Below are 20,536 nucleotides of genomic sequence, written 5' to 3'. Positions count from 1 at the left end.
TTCTTAAATGTAAGCAAAAATAGGAAAAGCAGTCACCCTATCAACCCTTACCAAACTCTCCACTGTTGTCTGAAGCATGATTATAAGCAAAATGGGTATTGGAGTTGTGTGTATTCTGAACTTCTCTGTGCGTGTGTGTGTGTGTGTGTGTGTGTGTGTGTGTGTGTGTGACAGAATCTAGATATTTAGGAGAGCTGGAGCAGCATGAGTGCCTTGGCAGTAAGAAGGCTTACATGATAAAAACACTATGAAAATAAAAAAGAAATCTTTCATCGAAGATGCCTTCTATCTTTTATTTCTCAAATTCCTTGTGCCTGTGGTATCATCATCTAATTAAAAATGCAAGAAACTTACAAATGTGAAGAGGTGCCTTCTTAATGATAAGATGACAATAAGAAGACCGTAGCAGCTTATATTCACACTAAGCATGTTAAATGGCCAAATAAGTCCACTTAAAATGTTCTTCCGGTGAGCAACAAACCATTGTTGAGATGCCATAATTCCCAAGTAAAGAGATGCTCCCAAGTAACTCAACAGGCTTCTCTAGAAGTTTACATAGCCATGTTTATAAAGGCAATAAACTTTTAGAGGATGAACATCAGATGTTAGTGTGTTTTCCTAAAAACAATTTATGCTTGATATTTTGGTTCCTGATACAAGGCATTTCTGGAATCATGTGTATTTGCACAATTTGACAATGTTCAGGCCAGCATTCCAGACCCAGGAGCAGAAAAGAACTAATAACCTTCATAATTTATTGACTATTTTGTGCCTTTATGCCAGACAGTGATAGACAACCCCATGCTATTATTTTACATGAGTTCCTTGTTAGCAAACTAAAAGTCCGTTACACAGACGGCATTGTTCTTAGACGTCTAGGATAAAAGGCATCTACCATGATGTTTCAAAACTTATAAATATATATGTGTTATGTGTGTATACATACATGTACCTATATATGTATATATATATAAGTATATATATGTGTGTATACATTTATATATGTATGTAGGAATATCTGTCAAGTTCACTTGGGAAAATATCCCAGTGTAAATTGGGCTCGCCTAGTGAGGTATCTTGTTGTTTGCTTCTCTTTTTTGGTAGCAGACACAAAATGAAGTTAACTGAAAAGATAATCTTTCTGCTGTCGGAAGCATTTACAAACCTGATCTGGCATGATACACAAGTTTAGGGCTGCACAAATTCACAGAGGCTTTGGATGCAAATGTTTGGAAAAGCATCGACAGTGAACTATTTAGGAAACACACCCACAGGATAGGTCTAGGTACTGAGATGACTGAGCCAGGGGAAAAGTAAGAAACCATAATGTACCAAAGGACAGCATTATGTGATGAGCATGATAATTCCTTGTAGCTCTGGAATCTGCCCTGGAAACAAGGGATAAACTACATGACATTTCAGGCTCCCTTTCTGCACCAATATAAAATCCAGCATTACTCAAAAGTCCTGGTTACAACAAGAGTGATTAAATGCAGAAACATAATGTCATTCCTTTCTCAGAAGCATCATGCTGAGCACAAGTTGTCAGGTGCAAAAGAATATAGGTTCTATGATTCCCTTGATTTCAAATCCCCAAATAGGAAAAACTAATCACTAGTGACAGAAAAAGCAGATCCATGGCTGTCTGGGGCCAGTGATCTTGGGAAGATTTACTGCAAAAGGCTGTGGAGAACATTTTAAGCTTGATGACCATGTTTTATATCTTCCTTTGGTCAGGCCGTGCATGTGTATACATTTGCTGAAATCCAGGGAAAAGTTCTGCACTTAAAATAAGTACGTTTATTATATGTAAAACATACCTCATTAAAGTTAGTTTTTGAAATTGAAAGAAAAAAAAAAAGAAAAGAAACATGATATCATTCCCTGCACAAACAACAGCTAGGCAAGCTATTTGGATAATGCTCTAAGACATGTGGTCAGGTAAACCAAAACGATATATGTAAATCTCTTTCAAGAATCAAAGTACAAGCCCACAAATTCTCAACATAAATTGCCTCAGGAGGGGCTGCTCTGATGAAATTGAAAATGTCTCCTCCATATGTGCAGTTTCAGACTCCATAACATTTAAAGAAAATGTTCTAGAAGATAAAGTTGGCATGTAAAAAGCACGGGCAGAGGAATCAGTAATGATCAGAGCAAAACAATTCTAGAAGGCATCTTAATTTTCATATGGCTCATTTGCATTTGAAACACTAAGAATTCCTATCTCTCTTGTACGGAAATGTGTACATATTAAATTACTTTCCACTTGAAAGAACATTTTCCTAAATGTTTGGAAGATGATCAAATTTTAACTGGAGGACTTGTTTTCTTCCATCAGGTGTGGGGGAGATGTGGCTTCCTGGTATGAGTGGCAACAGTTGATTCTAATAGCAGAACAAGACAAAAATAAGAAAGTAAATTGAAAAGAATTCCTATTTGTACAGTTTGATTTAAAGATGGTAAAACAAAAAGAATACACACAGTACAAAGATGTCAAAAGACATCAATTTTAAAATCAAATAGGGTTACCTTTCCAAGAATTGTGATATTCTGATACTTGGAAATTAGGTTCCATTACTTATTCTACGATTCTCATGGATACAGTTGATTTATTTCAGGATGTTCATTTTTGAGTATCCAGGCAGTGTTTAAAAGCTAGATGCCCACCAGCTGTTAGACAATAATTCCAAGAGTCTACATTCTACCTATCTCAAAATTTTAATTTTAGGATACTGGCAAAACAGTAAAGATTTAAAACCTCTTTACTATACATTTAAAAAATTTCTAATGTTTATTTATTTTTTGAGAGAGAGAGACAGAGAGAGACAGAGACAGAGACAGAGACAGAGAGTGAGCAGGGGAGGGGCAGAGAAAGAAGGAGTCCCAGAATCCAAAGCAGGCTTCAGGCTCTGAGCTGTCAGCACGGAGCCTGATGTGGGGCTTGAACTCACGAACAGCAATATCATGACCCGAGCCGAAGTCAGACGCTTAACCAAATGAGCCACCCAGGTGCCCCATACTATACATTTTAAACAAAATTTAGTCTTTAAGGAAATTGCTGGTCACTCATCAGAGATCTAGATGACATCCAGATAGGAATTTGAACTCACAAAATGAAACCACACTGAATGAAAAGATTTTCTTGAATTTTTATTTTATTTTCTGATACGGTAAAATGTTTAGGCAAGAGGTGCATATCAGAAAGAAAACCGGGACCTGAAAGACATTCCTGTTGGGGCACCTCTGTGGCTCAGTCGGTTAAGCCTCCGACTTTGGCTCAGGTCACGATCTCACAGTTTGTGAGTTCGAACCCCCAGTCGGGCTCTGTGTAGACCGCTGGGAGCCTGGAGCCTGCTTTGGATTCTGTGCCTCTCTGTGTCCCTCCTCTGTTCATGCTCTCTGTCTCTCTCTCAAAATAAATAAATAAACATTAAAAAAAAAAAAAAAAGGACGAAAGAAAGACATCCCTGTCTTTCTCTTGGCCTTGCCTTCCAGGGACTTTACCTGCTGGTGGAAGATGTTTAGGCTTGGTCTTAATAGTGGGTGCTCTAGAAAGGCTTTCTCATAAAGGGGACAGGATGCAGTTGACTAAACACAGAGAACGTGAAGTAACTTCTGTATGTGCTGTTCTTCGTGCTTCTTCTCTTTTTGGAGAAATAAAGTCCCTGAGCTGTATCAGCCAGGCTACAGGGTATTAAGGAATGGAAAACACTATGACCTGGAGACTTAGGAGGCCAGCATCCCTACCCGCTCGAGGCTGGTAGAACTTGAATCAGGAACCCAGGGGCGGGATGGAGCGGTGTTGCTGTTCACCCTCCCGGGTTAAGTGTGGGGAATCTGGTGAGCTGTTTGTAAGGCGACAGTGTTTTTACACACAGTTCACCCTGTATTTCAGACTGCCGCCTCAGACATATTTGAGCAAACCCTACTCTTTTGGTTAAGTAAAGTGTGCTGGGCTTGACTTGCAAACACATAACTTAAACAGTAGAAGGTAAAACGGTCTGTGTGGTAAAAACTGGGAAATCATCTTAACATGTCATCTTACTGATTGGCTTGGTTTTTCTCTCTCAACAAACTTCAATTCGCATGAGCCAAAGGCTGAAAACAACAAAACCTGCTTTCTCCCTTTACGGTAGACATGCTAAGGAGAAGATCAATGACCAATAAGTAGATCAAAGGTGGAAGATTAAGTAAACACAGAATGGGATGATTGTCGGTCTGATCAATTGAGAATTACATCCTCACTTATGAATAAGCAGTGTTCATCTATTTACTTCTCTATTTATTTTGGATAATATTTACCAAGTACTATGTGTGGGTCAGACATCGTTTTAGGTGCTGGGGACACAAGATAAAAAGTAAACCCCAAACCAAAACAAACTTACTTCCGTGGGGTTTATGTTTTAGCTTCAAGGTTTTTCTGGAACCAGGTAAAAGGTAGTCCCCTAATAAGCTGCAGAGTCACTGTCACGTTCCTCGTGTTATCTTACAATATCCACACATTTTGGGGTAAAATTTGGTTCCCAGGTGTTTGCATTTCTTCTCTTAGTATCTGTCAGAGCTTGTCCTTGATTTTGAGGAAAGCCTAGGGAAGGCGGACTTTGCTGCCTGCCATTGGTAAAAAGACAGGAAGAGTCAAGTTTCCTCTATGGTGTGTCTAGAGGCTACGGAAGGTTCCAGATTCCTCTGTGATGTTGACATTTAGTCCTGCTGTAATCTGGGTTTTATTGTACGAAGTTGTTGTATTTCGGGTACACGATCTGGCAGGTGAGCTATCCAATAGGTGAGCTATCTAATCAGTGTAGCTAAAAGTTGATTCAAGTGTATTTGGAATAAGATTCTGCAATGATCTGGGTATTTTCGTAGTTTTATGGTTTTATTATGCCAATCACTGAAATGTACTAAGATAAACAAATACAACTAAACCAGTGCAAACAAAGGTCTTGGTGTCCACCTGGTCTCACTTTGAAAGGTAGAAAAGGAAAAAAAGAATCATTTTTATAGCATTTTAACTTTTGAACAGAGGTACCTGCTGACGTCTTCTGTTCCTTCCTTCATTGCGTGCTTTTCTTTTAATTTGGTTCTCTCGAAAAGAATCAAAGTAGGGGCTCTCCAGGAGTTGGGCACAGGTTAATCTGTCATCAGGATTCATCTTCAGACACTCCTTTGGAAGAAAAGAAAAAAGGTATTAGAATTTTGTTGCTATTTTCTTACTGTGCCCCCAAACTGAATAACTTGTTAAGAGCAAATAGGAGTTTACAAAATCTTCAAGTTTGTGTACCATCAAGTACTCGAAACTTGTTAATAACTAGAATTGCTTTTCTTTTGTCATTCCAAAGTCTTTTGAGGGTAGAAATGAACATCTGGTGTCTCTGGAAGGGGGCGACAGGTAGATCAGGTGTTTCTACCAATGACAGCTCTTCATCACTCGTCAAAGCAGATAGTTTGTGAGACACTTCAAGTGTGATTCCGAGTATGATCCCGGGACCAGCAGCATCAGTGTTGCATGGGAACTTGTAAATGTAGTTCCTGCTGAATCCAAAGCACTGGGGGTGGGGTCTAACCATCTGCATTTGAGAAGCCCTGATACCTGCTCAAGTTTGAGAGCCATTGGTTTAGGGGGACAGCTGAAGTATTAGTCTTAGTAACAAAACAAACCTAAAATCTGGATAATTGGTATATATATTCATATAGGAATAACTAGAGGCAAAAAGGAAAATGTAGCACCATCACTCTTTATACGAGAGGCTACTAGAAGCCTCTTGCTTTGCCTTCAAGAGTGGGGAGGACTCTGGCAGCCGTGGGGTTAGTAGAATCCTGACACAAAGATTTTCTTCAAAAAGCCGTGACACTCTTTGAGTACTCAGAGAATGGGACTTTTCCCATGAAGAAAGACAGATTATGATCTATACAGAACTAGAGCAGCCTCAGATCACCGAGGCACAGGAGACCTGAAATTTCTTGCCTTGTGACCGTACTAGAGAAGTAAAATTTATCAACACAACGGACTTAGTTTTGAGGCATAATTGCATTGACTGAGGCTACCCCAGCTTGGGCTGCTCTGTGGTGTCTGTTCCTTCCTAACCCCAGCTGACCTCAGGTCTCTGAGATCCCTGCAAATGCCACTACTCCTACAGTCTCAATTGCCCTTCAGAGCCGCCTGATTGGACCTGGTTTTAAGAAACAACCCTGCTTGGCATAATTAGATTCTCCTGTCCCTACTTGCAGGGGTCACTACTTGCTCCAAGCAGACCCCCTCCCCCCATCCCACCCCCAAGTTAATGATCCATGCCATAATTAAGTCTAGCTACTATTGGGAGTCTGTCTCCTCAAACCCTAACGCTGTCAGGACTATAACCAGCACGGAAGGACAACTTTGAATGTAAACTGTGGGAGTCTCTATTTCTTTATCACTTCCTTCTGGCATTTGCCTCCACCATTCCACTTAAGTGGTTCTTGTTATTCACATCTATGATCTCTGTCTACACTTGTATATGCTTAAGTCCAATAGGTAGCTTGTGTTCTCATCTCCATGGTGTTAGACACTACTGACCATATCCTCCTCCTTGAAACTCCCTTTGGCTTCTCCGATGCCTCCCTTTCCTTCCTCCTACCTCACGACCACCACTGATCAAACCAACCGTGTTGACTTACCTTCTACTCTGCAATGGGTGGATGGGATTCCTTAATGCTCCCCTGTCTTCTCACCTGTTTCTAGCTGATGTTAAATGGCTTCAATTATTAAGGTTTACCAGAGACTTCCATGCGTATAGTTCTGGTCCAGACCTCTCCTTTGAACTCCAGACCCACATATGCAATGGCCTACTTAACATTTCTGATTTATCTCAGGGGCACTGCTATGGGTTGAACTGTGTTCCCCCAAACTGTGTTGAAGTCCTAACCCCCCAGTGTCTCACTGTGTGCCCTTATTTGGAAATAGGGTCTTTGCAAATGTAAATAGTTAAGACGAGGCCATAATGGAATACGGTGGGCCCTACTCCAACAGAATGGTGTTCTTGTAAGAGGCAAGACAGTGCAAAGACAGACATAGAGAGAGCACCAGAAGACAGGGGCCAAGGCCGGAATTCTGCTGTCACAAGCTCAAGAATGTCTGGGGCTACCAGAAGCCGGTAGAGGCCAGGAACGATCCACCCTGAAAGTTTCAGAAAGAGCATGGCCCTGTTAACATCTTGGTTTGAGACTTCTAGTCTCCAGAAGAGTAAGAATAAATTTCTGCTGCTTGCGGCCACCCAGCTTGTGGTGCTTGGCTATAGCAGTCCTAGGAAACTGGTACACATAGCTTACATTTGCTGCCCTCTACTCTATTTACTCCCCAGATCTGAATCATAACTGAGTCCTACCAGTTTTACTTCCAATCATACATTGAATTCATTCATTTTCTTTAGTGGGCTTTCAATCTGTTGAAATCTAGTCTACTAAATACCTACGGGTTTTTACTATAAAGAATATTTTTAGAGGGGCGCCTGGGTGGCTCAGTCGGTTGAGCGTTCGACTTCAGCTCAGGTCATGATCTCACGGTTTGTGGGTTCGAGCCCCGTGTCAGGCTCTGTACTGACAGCTCAGAGCCTGGAGCCTGCTTCGGATTCCATGTCTCCTTCTCTCTCTGCCCCTCTCCCACTTGTGCTCTGTCTCTCTCTGTCTCTCAAAAATAAATAAATGTAAAAAAAAATTTTTTTTTAATAAAGAATATTTTTAGATTCTAAGATGAGGCTGTTAATGCTGAGCTGTTCCATGGGGCCTGGGCTAGAATGATGTCCTGTTTTGTTAGTTTTAGGAGCCGTGCGATGAACTGGGTGGAGTTGAGGCTTCTGAGTTGTTGACTGCCTGGGTTAATGACTTTCTACACACCAAGAGGCTGATGAAGTCTCAGAGGTGTTCCCTGATCAGAGTGTTCCCAACCTGGGAAAGGTTTTAAAGATGAGGGACGAGAAATTGGAACCGCAAAGTACATGTCAGGATCCTTTTCTCGAAACTTCAAATTTCACAGAAAACCCTTAAAAATATTTCCAAGAGTCGACAGACTTCTTTGACCAGATTAAACTGATAGAGTGACAGGATGTTATGCCTATGAAAGCAACCGGGAAATAAATAATCCAGCGTCTGTTGTGTCTCATAATGAAGAGAACACAAGAACTCTGCCATAGATTGGCCACTGCAGGCCACCACTGACTTTGGCACAGTCATTGGCTGGCACTTCATCCATCTGAGCAGCCGCCTGCATAGATGATGGCCTCGTTCCATGGGATAATGACTTGTTATGGCAGCTGGTATTTATTTGTTGTTAAAGATGTCTCAATTGCAATTAGTGAAAGAAAGCCTTCCTTCATCTAACCTGGGGCAGGTGTCTAGGAGATAGGGTGTGACCCACAGAACAGCACAATCCTTGATGCACTTAGAGAATCCTTGGATCTCAGGTCAGACATTACAGGTATAAATCAAATGGCTCAGTGACAAAACCAGCTTCATCCAGAATCTTGGGCAGGGCAACAGAGTACTTCACCTTTGGAGCTGAGGACAGGGATCTGTCCTATACCTTGTGAGTTTTTCTGCCCTGGAGTTGCAGGGCAACTTAAGTTTTCTCTCTGGTTATTTAGAGGAGTAACCAGAACAAGGCTTGGCCTGCACCTCAGAATGGGTTGGGTTTACAATGCTTGACAGACACCCTCCCTGCAGGAGGTTTTGTTAAATTGCAGGTGGGTCAGAACAACCTGTCCAGAACAAGGTTGGGGAACTGGACTTCTAGGGCAGGGCCTGCGGAGTGCTGAGTTAAGGCAGGTCAGAGCAGTGAGGCAGACAGAAGGCAGCTGAGGGCCAGTGAAGCAGTGGTAAAGGCAAGTCTGAGGCGTCAGGCTCTCAGGAGGACTCAGACCAGAGGCATCCAGCACCCTGGATAGCACCTTGGCAGCGACCAACACTAGCACAATGGCTAGTCTACAAAATCGACGCTAGGTCATTCAGATGGTTCCACCTTCTAGATCAGATGATTTCCAAGCTAGGCTGTAAATCATAATCACCTACGGGGATGTTTAAAGATACAAATTCCAAGGCCCTATTCATAGAGATTCTACTTTGGTAAATCTGAGGTTAGATACTGGAATGTATATTTTTAAAAAGCTCATTCTGATGAGTAGTCATTCTGATGAATAGTATTGAAGCCATGGCTATAGATAGAATTTAATTGGTTGTTAAAGATAGATATCCTTACTGATATCTCCATCTGTATCCCACTAAGAGCTTTTAGAATCCATGGTGGATGTAAGAGTCACGCCTTCCAGCATTGGATCTGTTGGTCAAGCATGAATGGCAGACTAGTAATAGGTGAATTTCTTCTGCTTTTTATTAGAATTCATCCTTTGACTATTTCTTTTGGGCATAGTGTAGGGGCTATTTCTGGTGTCTGCATGTCTTCTGTGTTTTCCTGGTCTACTAATTTTTTTAAATGATCTTAAATTGTATTTAACCCAGTGTATCCAAAACATTATCAGTTCAATATGTAATTAATCTCCTAAAGATTCTTAATGAAATATTTAATATTATTTTAGAGTTATTTTCATAGAAATCTAGTACATCTTCATTCTAATTAGCCATATTACAAGTGCTCAATAGTAATATGTAGCTGGTGACTACTATCTTGGACAGTACAATTTTAGACCTTCAAATTTAAGGAGTACATTCATCCTCATACATTTCTATAGTCTGAATATACTGACTTAATAGCAAATTTCCTAATAAATGCAAAAGAAGTAATGGTGTTCATCACAGCAAACACTAATTATACTCTTTTGTCTTCAACTAGTTTTAATGGACATATTAGAAAGATTACAGCTTCAACTACTGATGTTCCTTTAACTGTAATTATTTTACAGTTCCTTACTATTTTCAATGACTACATCCTACCTTGGTATTATTTGCCCTACCATCAACCCCTCCCAAAATTACCAGCTTCAATTATTACAATTAACAGTCAATAATGGTTATACTTGATTCTTAAGTACCTTCATGAAATTCAAAGACATGGGATGAGCTTCTGAAAACTTTTCTTCAAGAGTTTCCTAGAAAACAAAATAAAGAATTTCAATGTTACACAACAACAAAGTTATATTTAGTTTTGAAAACATTAGCAATAAGAACACTTTGGTGAAAGACTTTCCCCCATAGGTTAGATGGTTCCTTTTAAGGATTTTTAAAAAGTCCTGTTTTTATATAATTTTACACTGTAGTGTAAAGGTTTAAAAAACAAAAGTTGGAATTATTTTCTTAATTTCACAATGTCTTGCAATTGATGCTTTGTAAATGTGACCTTCAAATGTCCCTGAAATCCTACAACAGTATTTTGTTTTATTTTATTTTTTCTACAACAGTACTTTAATATCTGATCTGTGCCAGATCTGTTACAGGGACCCTTTGTGCATTAATGCAAATATGTTGAGTTACATGTGTGAGAACTACAGAGAGCGACAGAATGAGGGACCCTGGGTGGCTCAGTTGGTTAAGTGTCTGATTCTTGATTTTGGCTCAGGTCATGATCTCACGGTGGTGAGATAGAGCCCTGCCTCAGACTCCACGCATGGATCCTGCTTGGGATTCTCTCCCTCTCCTCTCTCTTTGCCCCTCCCTCACTTGTGAGCACACTCCCTCCGTCTCTCCCTCAAAATAAAAACTTTTTTATATTTATTTAAAAAATAAATTTTAAACATTTTTTTAAATGTTTAAAAAAATAAAAAAAATTTAAAAATAAATTTTAAACACATTTTAAAAAACTTAAAAAAAAAGCAACAGAATGCTAAACACAAAATTCAGGATAGTAGGGAGGGAAGAGGATGGGATTGAGGGAGGAGCACCTGGGGAAGGGTAAGCTTCAAAGATAAACGGTAATAGTGCCCTTTAACGAGGCAGCATGTACTTGTGAATGTGTATTTCATTCTTTAAAATTAAATACATTATATAAATATTCCTCTGTAATTCAACCTCTAGCCTTGTTAATTCAATTTTAACCTTTTGCTGTATTTCTTAAAAGCGTTAACAAATATAAAAAAGAAATCTAGTATGTATGTATGCGTCTATATCTATAACTATATCTATATCTATATCTCAAAGTATTATATGAAATACCAAATCTAAAATGAAAGGGTGGCTAGAGAGAGAGTTGGGACCATTCAAACCTCAGATTGTTCACATGTGCCATAAATCATGAAGTGGCTTTCCAGATCACCCCACCCCTGCACCCCTCTTGTACCAACACAGCCTGAATGTGGGCACACACCTCTTGGCCTTTCATCCTATGGGCAGAATTTAAACCACACGGAGCTTTAAAAACCATAGGCCACACTCAGGTAACACAGGTAGGAAATCAATGTCTATAGAGAATAAGAGGGTCAAGTCATTGACACATTCTCAAAGAAAGGCAGAGACCACAGCAAGAGCCTAGCAGTGATCAATGCGGTTCGGAGTTTTGATTTGGACACAATGAGGATCACTTTGTAGAAGGACTTTCCACGTGAAAATATGCGCTGTGGAGAAATGGCTTTTATTGATTTGGGCTTTGTTTTACAAGCTGAAAAAATAGAGGCTGCGTGTTTTCAAAATAAAGAAGATGACAGTAAGTACCTAACGGTAGGTAAGTACTGTTTAACAGAAAGGTAGTAAGTGTTTTGACTAAAAGGATCAAGGTGATGGGGCGCCTGGGTGGCTCAGTTGGTTAAGCGTCCGACTTCGGCTCGGGTCATGACCTCGCGGTCCGTGAGTTCGAGCCCCACATCGGGCTCTGTGCTGGCAGCTCAGAGCCTGGAGCCTGCTTCGGGTTCTGTGTCTCCCTCTCTTTCTCTCTACTCCTCCTCCACTCACGTCCTGTCTCTCTCTTTCTCTGTGTCAAAAATAAATAAACATTTAAAAAAAAGGATCAAGGTGTTTATGTAAGGAATTAAATATACTTTCACTTCAGATTTAACTGTGAGTTTAACTTAGGGCAAGTAGGCTTTTAAAGCATTCTCTTGGTTAATATGTGTAGCTTTCCAGAACTTCTTTGATCCGTGTCAGTGTGTTCTAGAAGGAAGACAGGAGCCAAAAGTATGCACATTTTTAAAAATCCCCCTTTAGAGAAGGCTGCAACACAAATAACAAAATATCCAAAATTGAGCAAGTTTACCATGTCTCCCGGTTCAGGAATACTGATGCCATGGAAAAACTGGTTACTTTTGAAGATAGATTGATGTCTTGGGATTAGTTTTCCTGTAAAATACAAACCATGTAACTCATGATAAATTTAATAAAAATAAAAGTGTTTAAATGGCTAACTTCTGAGGTCCAGATGTACCAGAAATGCTGAGCCTGATGGTTCCTTTCAGGTTGGGGAGGTCTGAACTGCTGCAAACTCCTGCCTTCTCAGGGGAGGTCAGTTCTGCGTGCACCTCTCTTTGCCCTTCATCTCCCACCAAGAGAGGAGGTAAGAAACCCATGCTGAGGGCTCTACACACGCGATCTCATCACAATCTACAGTGGTTGCTACTTTTCACCTCCACTGCACCAGTGAGTTAAACGAGGCTCAGAAGTTTAGTAACCCCGGGGCACCTGGGTGGCTCAGTCGGTGAAGTGTCTGACTCTCGGTTTCAGCTCAGGTTATGATCTCACAGTTTGTGGGATCGAGCTCCACGTGGGGCTCTGTGCTGACAGCACGGAGCCTGCTTGGGATTCCCTCTTACCCTCTCTCTCTCTGCCCCTCTCCCACTTGCGTGCATGCACTCTCTCTCTCTCTCTCTCTCTCTCTCTCTCTCAAAATAAATAAATAAACTTACAAAAAAGAAGAAGTTTAATAACCTGTCTAAAGTCACATGGTCATTAAAAGACCCAGGATTCGAACTCAAGTCTGTCTAATGATTGCATCAGGTAAATTTCCACACGCCTTTCAGGAAATCAGTCAGACAATATATACCTAAGGCATATACACACCTAAGGTGTGGCCTGTGGTGACATTCTCCCCCACAGTTTTCATGCTGTAGAATTCTCCGGACGGATGTGCTGGAACCAAACAGGGACGTGCATCAGACCAAACAGCAGTGGTCCCATCGCCCAGCAGCCAGACTGCCAGGAGAGCCTGCGGCAAGGAACATGCAAATGCCCATCTTGTGTGTGCATGTACCACTTTCCTTGCGTCCATGCTGCTGGTGTGAAAAGCCACAGCCCCCCTTCTGGCTGATGTCCTCTTCCACCTGCCACGGATGCTGACACATGTGGAAGCTTGTGAAAGAGGCCCCTTGAGTCGCATTCCTATTGTGCACTTAACTGTTGTATGCCTTCGGGGCCAATCGCGGAAGCTCCCCGAGCCTCAGTTTCCGCATGTGTAACATAGGCAAGATTAAAAATGTTACAATGTCCTTCATGGGTTGTTCTTTTTTTTTAATTTTTTTTTTAACGTTTATTTATTTTTGAGACAGAGAGAGACAGAGCATGAACGGGGGAGGGTCATAGAGAGAGGGAGACACAGAATCTGAAACAGGCTCCAGGCTCTGAGCTGGCAGCACAGAGCCCGACGCGGGGCTCGAACTCACGGACCGCAAGATCATGACCTGAGCCGAAGTCGGCCGCTTAACCGACTGAGCCACCCAGGCGCCCCAGCATGGGTTGTTCTTAAGACTGGTAAAGATGATGTGTTTGAAAGTAATTCGTAAATCCTTGTTTTTTAATGTTTATTTATTTATTTTGAGAGGGAGAGAATGGGGGAGGGGCAGAGAGAGAGAGAAGGAGAGAGAGAATCCCAAGCAGGCTCCGTGCTGTCAGCACAGAGCCCGATGAGGGTCTCGATGTCATGAACTGTGAGATTATGACCTGTGCTGAAATCAAGAGTCAGATGCTTAACTGACTGAGCCACCCAGGCGCCCCAGTGATCCATAAATTCTTAAGTGCTATATACAAAGGAGCAGAGTCAAGGAGTCGTAACAGAGACTGTAGAGCCTACAAAACCTAAAATATTTACCATCAGGCCCTTTACAGAAAAGTCTGCTGACCCCTGCTCTACAGTAAAGGGGGAAGACTCCTCTTTTACAGTGGGCAGAAATCACATTTGATCAAACCTCTCTTAGAGTAAGCTCTATGCGGATGACTCATATCCCCTATCTTAGCCTGATGTGGAAAGTAAGTGTGTGGTTTATTCCATGGCTAATTGGCTTGACTTGGAAAGGAATCTGAAAACTCCTCAGTGCGAGGAGTTATGGCTCCACATTGAGAAAATGGTTGGGCTTTGGCTACAACCCAGAACAAGCATCCTGAGCAGCACTCTGGAGGAGCAAGAAAGCTCTTGCTGCGCATTACAGGAATGTACCATTGCTATAACAATTTAGCAACTCTGTAAGCCATAACATGCGACTCCTACCCAGTGTTCTGATGATCAGATACAGCTGGTCCACATCTGATCTTCCGGGCCACAGTGGCTGGCCTGTCAGAAGCTCTGCAAAAACGCAACCGGTAGCCCATATGTCTACTGAAGAGCCATACTGCGTGTCTCCCACAAGAAGTTCAGGAGCTCGGTACCATCTTGTAGCGACGTAATCAGTGTAGGCATCTCCTGGAACTGCAAATGCGTCAATCAGATCAGGTGGGTCACATTCTTGTAACACATGAACTACTCCCAAGAGCAGATCAGGCGTTCAGGCAAGCTTCAGTAACTCGGAGGCCACAGCACTCCTAAGCGTTGATGCGGTGAGGCACTGATTGAGTAAGTAGTTCCACTGTGCACTCGGTCAGTAAGTTCAACTCCCGGGGGTCCCTCAGCTAGTGAGCCTCTATATCATCCTCCACAGAGAGGCAGGTGGGAATGAGGATTTCTGTAGTGCAACTTCAGGTTGAAAACAACTTCCTAGTGCATTGTGAAGCCCCTTGTGTCTGGTCCTATCAGGATACCGATTATGGACACACCCGCCTTCCAATGAGTTGTTGCAAATACAGGTTTTGTCTGCGGTGCAGTTCTAGATTCAGGGAGAAATAATGGTCTATTCCCCTTTCCCTTTGGTTACCCCCATCCCCACGACTGGGATGACTTCCCTTTTCTTAGCACTGTCTCTGAATCCTCTCCTTAATTTTCCATTTACTCTCCTAGTCTTACCAACTACATAGTTTTTCCCGACCTCTCTAGCACACAGGGAACCTTCTCCAGGGAAGGATCTGGACCCTGACTTTGGTACTTCTTTGCGAATCATTTTGTATTATTCTTTTGGTTCTTTTACTTCAATTATAAGTGCATGAAGAGCAGACATACATCTTATAATTCTTTTCCTCTTCTCTACAAGGCAAAGCACATACATGTGACATCCAATGAATTCTAGTGGAGTGGAGCACAGTTGAAGTACAAACCCGTGTCCTGGCTAGAAGGTAAAAGTGAACTCTTCCTCTCTGAATAATAACAACATCACATTTAGCATACGTTCAGTATCTAAAGTAAGATCTTATATCATTTCATAATCCTCTGCATTGGATGAGTCCATAAAAAGTTGCTACTTATGGGGCACCCGGATGGTTCAGTCAGTTAAGCCTCTGACTCTTCACTTGGGCTCAGGTCATGAACTCACAGTTTGTGAGTTTGAGCCCTGCATCGGGCTCTGTGCTGACAGCACAGATCCTCTTTGGGATTCTCTCTCTCTCTTTCTCTCTCTCTCTCTCTCTCCCCCACCCTTGCCTCTCAAAATAAACTTAAAAAAAAAAAATGCTACTTACTGAGAATTCGTGCAAACCCAAAGTCACAGATCTTGATTATTCCTTGCTTAGTTATTAGAATATTTTCAGGTTTTACATCTCTGTGAATACACTGTAAGATAACACTGGATCATTTCTCTGAGCCATCAAAACGACAAAGCATAAACATTAACTATTAGTTTAAATGATAAACACAGCCTATGAGATTCAAACAAATACGCTTTTCCTTCATTTTCCTAAAAGAACGTTAGTGGGCAAATTTCCACCTGTAAATCTTACCGTAACAAAAGAAAAAAGTCAAAATGCTGCTATATAAGTGAAGAAATTGACATCATAATTGTTAGATAGGAAAACTTTTTTGTCTTGGAGAAGGTGGTGTCACACAAGTATTTTTGCCACTTTTTACTGCACTCTACTTGAACCAGAAGAGGTGAAGCCCTAGATGAGATAGACTCCATGTAGCTCTGATAACTCCTGCCAGCCAAGAATCACAATCTAGGTTGAATAAGTATTGCAGATTTGAGACACTGGGAAAAGATCTGAATGGTAACAACAACAACAACAACAACAACAACAACAACAACAAACTCGCTTAAAATTAGCTTGTAATTAGAGTGACCATATTATTTGTTGCCTGAATCGGGACGTGTGAAAGGGGCTCTGTTAGCAACTATGCCAGGACAACACAAACAAACCACAACTGTCCTGGGAAAGCTGAGATGTATGGTCACCTACTTCTGGAGAGACACTAAAGCCTTTGGCATCAGGGGATGAGAACCACTTATTCTTCCTCAGCACGAGCTAACCTGGAAGGATCAGCAGCTCTCCTGAGAGATGCCCACCCAGCACTGTCCGGGTTCCCGCTGGGAGAGCGGGACACCACCGTGAGGCGCTGTCACCTCCGACAGGCTCCCGCTATCCCTCTAGAGGCGGAGACCTTACAATTGGCTGCCTCACTGTAATGGCCTTGGATGGGGCAGGTGCCCCTCGCTGGATGTGCGAGGGCCAAGCTGGGGTAAGGATGAAGGCGGGCTGAGTGAGCCTCACTCATCGCTGTTCCAGAAATGGCTGTTCCATGTAATGGAGACCCTCTCGCCCAGAACACAACTCGGGCCCTATTCTTCAGAACTTTATCTTTCTGTGCCTCCTTCCCGAACAAGCAAACAGCTAGAAATGATGTCCCTCTTCTTCTACAGCTTAGCCCTCATACAGAGCTCTGTCCTTTTCAGAGCACTTGCCCGCGATTCATTCCCGCAACAATCTTGTGACTGCAGATGGCCACTGACAGGGTCTCTGCGTTAAGCGTCACAATCATCCACTCCTTTTGCCTCACTTCTCTGCTGTGCTGTCAGTCCCTTTATATATTCCTGCCCAAATAGCAATTTTGCAATAATTTTTCTTTGCTTCTATGATAGCTATCTGGGAAGAGAAAAACGGAGTCCTAAATTCATTTTAGGTCACAAAAATGGCAGTGGTAGTAGAAGCTGGTTCCTATTTGGTCTCAGTTATTATCAACTGTCTTATAATTTATATGACTAACAGAAGAAATTTCTAGGTCCCTTTAAAGTCCTAAGGCCTTGCATATTAATTAAAAAAATACATTGTTGTAATATAAACCAACACAGTTTTGATGTCCGACCTTTTAAGCAACACGTTTATGAAACTTGCATTAACGCTGAGTCGTACTCACAATAGTTGGTGATTTACTAGGAACAGGTTATGTCCCTTAAAAGAGTTTGTGTCATATTCTAAAACTTCTGGACTATGTGTGGCATTACCAAGCAAATGGGCTCACACTGACATTTGACTTTTGGCCTATTTAAATATGATTTTTGGATCTAATGCAAATCCATGTGAAATTTTTAGCAATTTATTTTCCAACCAAAAAATACAAAGGCAAAAACGAAGCACTGATGTGTCCCAACGAAATAGAAAAATTATTGGTGTAGGTGCAGGTAAGAGAGACTACTATTAAGAGGAATAGGATGTTGAAGAAGAAAAAAGTAAAAATCCCTGGAACAGTAAGAAGTCCAGCACAGAGAAGGGGAGATGCTTAGGCAGACAGCATCTGCTTCCCCGCTGCAAAGCCACACTCAGTGCAAACTCAGCAGGCCTCTTGCAATCAGGTTACTTTCCACCAAAGAGCAAGAAACCTGCCTGTCAGTGTGACAGAAGCAGGTCCTTTCAGTAACTTGGGTTGCATATACGGCTTTTAGAAAATGTTGCTCAAGTTGGGTCATTGTGGCTAATGTATAATCTCTTTTTTACTGGCTCACAAGCCAAGAAGAAGAGGTATCCATGACCCCAATGTTAAGAATCATCTCCAGAAACTTCTACAAATTGCTTCTTATACAACCTGATCGAATAATGGTTTTCTATTCTTTTTTTTTTTTTAAAAAGATTTTGTTTTTTAAGTAATCTCTATACCCAATGTGGGGCTTGAACTCATGACCTGAGATCCAAGAGTTACATGCTCCACTGGCTGAGCCAGCCAGATGCCCCTAAATAATAGTTTGTGGGGCACATGGGTGGCTCAGTCTGTGGAGCGTCCAACTCTTGATTTGGGCTCGGGTTCTGATCTCATGGTTGAGATGAGTGTGCAGCCTGCTTGGGATTCTCTCTCTCTCTCTCTCTCTCTCTCTCTCTCTCTCTCCCTTTCTCTCTCAAAAAGTTTACTATTATTTGAGAAGATTGTTCTCTTTGAGCTTTAGAGATGGATACTGATACAGCAGTGAGGAAAGGGACCTCCTTCTTGACAATGAGAACATTAACATTAACAAGATGATGATGGATGTTGCAGCCCCAAAGACACACGTCTTTGAAAGTCACTGTAGTTTTGTCGTTTTGAGATGAAGTTCTTTTTGTCTATTATATCAAGTATATAAAAATCCATGCATTCATAATGATGCTCAATGGGTCACTTAGATAACTTATCCTGGCAATATTAAAGGGTAAGAAAGAACAAAATGAGTAGGTATTTTCTTGAGTCGAGTGCTTCTCCAAATTTATGTGCACATGAATCTCCTGGAGATCTTGTTAAAATGCAGATTCTGATTCAGTAGATCTAGGGTGGGCCTGATGTTCTGCATTCCTAAAGAGCTCCCAGGGGATCTCTGTGAAGCACACTTTGAGTAACAAGGCCTCAATCCCTTATAACTTTAACCTTCCTTGTCTGGGTTAGGATCACCACTCTGGGGATAATAAGGTAGTCATGGTCTTATATATGACCTAACTTGTTTCCTTTGCATGCATTTCAGTGATAAAATAAAAAGATACACAAAGGCTTACCAGTGCATAAAAAAATGAGATAAACAGAGTTCAAAAGTAATTCCTATGTTGGAGGAGGGAAGTTTGTCTGAAAAAAATATCCATTTTTAATAGAGGTCATAGATTGGGGTGCCTGGGTGGCTTCACTCGGTTAAGCACTGACTCCTGATTTCAGCTCAGGTCATGGTCTCATAGTTCATGGGCTCAAGCTGTGCATCGGGCTCCGTGCTGACAGTGTTGAGCCTGTTTGGGAGTCTCTCTGTCCCTCTCTCTCTGCCCCTCCCCACTTGTGTTCTCTCTCTCTCTCTCTCTCTCTCAAGATAAGTAAATAAACATAAAAAAAATAAAAGTCAAAGATAATTGATTGGAGGTTTTAAAGCTTAAGATATAGAACATGTTGTTCCAAGCAGAGAAATGATGGCAGTTGTATTGAGTTATAATGATGTTTGGGTTTGTGAAATAGTAAGTCACAATCATATAGGTAAGTTGATTGACTGACTGTCTGACTGTCTGATTAATTCATTCATTCATCCAGTTATTCAATAAATATTTATTGAGTGAGAACCTTTTATATAAAAAGACCCAGGCTAGGTATTAAAGAGATACAGAGATAAATCAGTCCAGATACTGCATTCAGGCTTATAACCTAGTACACAGGTAAGTGCCTGATTATATAAGGATGGGGTACAAACACTTATGGTAAATAGAATTTTTTAAAAGTCATTTTAATTACCCATAAGACTCCTACAGGAATCTTAGGTGAACTGTAATACCTCTGATAGCATGGTGGGAAGCAACAGAGATATGGTTTTGATTCAGCATCATCTTTAGTAAGTATTTAAAAGCACAGTTTGCATCATGAAGAACAGGCTTATGTATTTTGTGAACACTATCTCTCTATACTTTAAAAAAAATTTTTTTTAATGTTTTTATTTATTTTGAAACAGAGAGAGACAGAGTGTGAGAGTGGGAGGCGCAGAGAGAGAGGGAGACACAGAATCCAAAGCAGGCTCCAGGCTCTGAACTGTCACCACAGAGTCCGATGTGGGGCTCAAACTCACGGACTGTGAGATCATGACCTGAGTCGAAGTTGGACGTTTAACCGACTGAGCCACCCAGGCACACCTCTCTATACTTTATTAATACAAAATATAAGCTTCTGATTGATCCTAATGAACCCTTCATTAACTTTCTTACAACTAAAGGAAGCTTCCACGAAGTATTGAAATCCATTTCCATGATTTTGCATTCTTTTCCAGCGATCCTAGACAATGATAGACATTCTGCTGGCATTAAATTGACCATAGGTAGTCTGTACCTTTGTGCAGGCACTGCCTCTGTCTAGGCACCAACTCAAAAGGTCTAGAGTTATTTTTAAAAAACTATCATTATAGCAAGAGTCCCCAGAAGCCAACTTAAAGAAGCTCCCGCTGGCCCAAGATGGGACAATTTGAACATCAGAGAGAATGATGAAAGCAAAGGATTGAAACACATCAATATATAAAACCCATAAATTTGTTTTTAAAAAACTTTTTTTTAAGGTTTCTTCATTTTTCAGAGACAG

The 20,536-nt window shown here is 41.3% G+C and overlaps 1 protein-coding gene across 2 annotated transcripts in view; it reads right to left on the bottom strand.

Moving 5' to 3' along the window:
- Positions 1-148: 148 nt before the first annotated feature.
- The window catches only part of CDKL4 (cyclin dependent kinase like 4), a 49,544-nt gene continuing 29,156 nt past the window's right edge, over positions 149-20,536 (bottom strand). For both annotated transcript variants that reach the window (XM_027033611.2, XM_027033610.2), the window contains exons 5-10: positions 15,727-15,817; positions 14,390-14,587; positions 12,170-12,252; positions 10,020-10,076; positions 5,033-5,167; positions 149-2,387 (exon numbers count right to left, since the gene is read on the bottom strand). In XM_027033611.2, the coding sequence (XP_026889412.1) occupies positions 2,286-2,387; positions 5,033-5,167; positions 10,020-10,076; positions 12,170-12,252; positions 14,390-14,587; positions 15,727-15,817 (666 nt within the window). In that variant the 3' untranslated portion in view covers positions 149-2,285. The remainder of the gene's footprint in view (positions 2,388-5,032; positions 5,168-10,019; positions 10,077-12,169; positions 12,253-14,389; positions 14,588-15,726; positions 15,818-20,536) is intronic.

The sequence above is a fragment of the Acinonyx jubatus genome, chromosome A3, assembly GCF_027475565.1.
Source record: "Acinonyx jubatus isolate Ajub_Pintada_27869175 chromosome A3, VMU_Ajub_asm_v1.0, whole genome shotgun sequence".
NCBI classification, from domain to species: Eukaryota; Metazoa; Chordata; class Mammalia; order Carnivora; family Felidae; genus Acinonyx; species Acinonyx jubatus.
The sequence above is the reverse complement of the archived record's forward strand: the minus strand, read 5'-3'. Positions and strand labels throughout refer to the sequence as shown.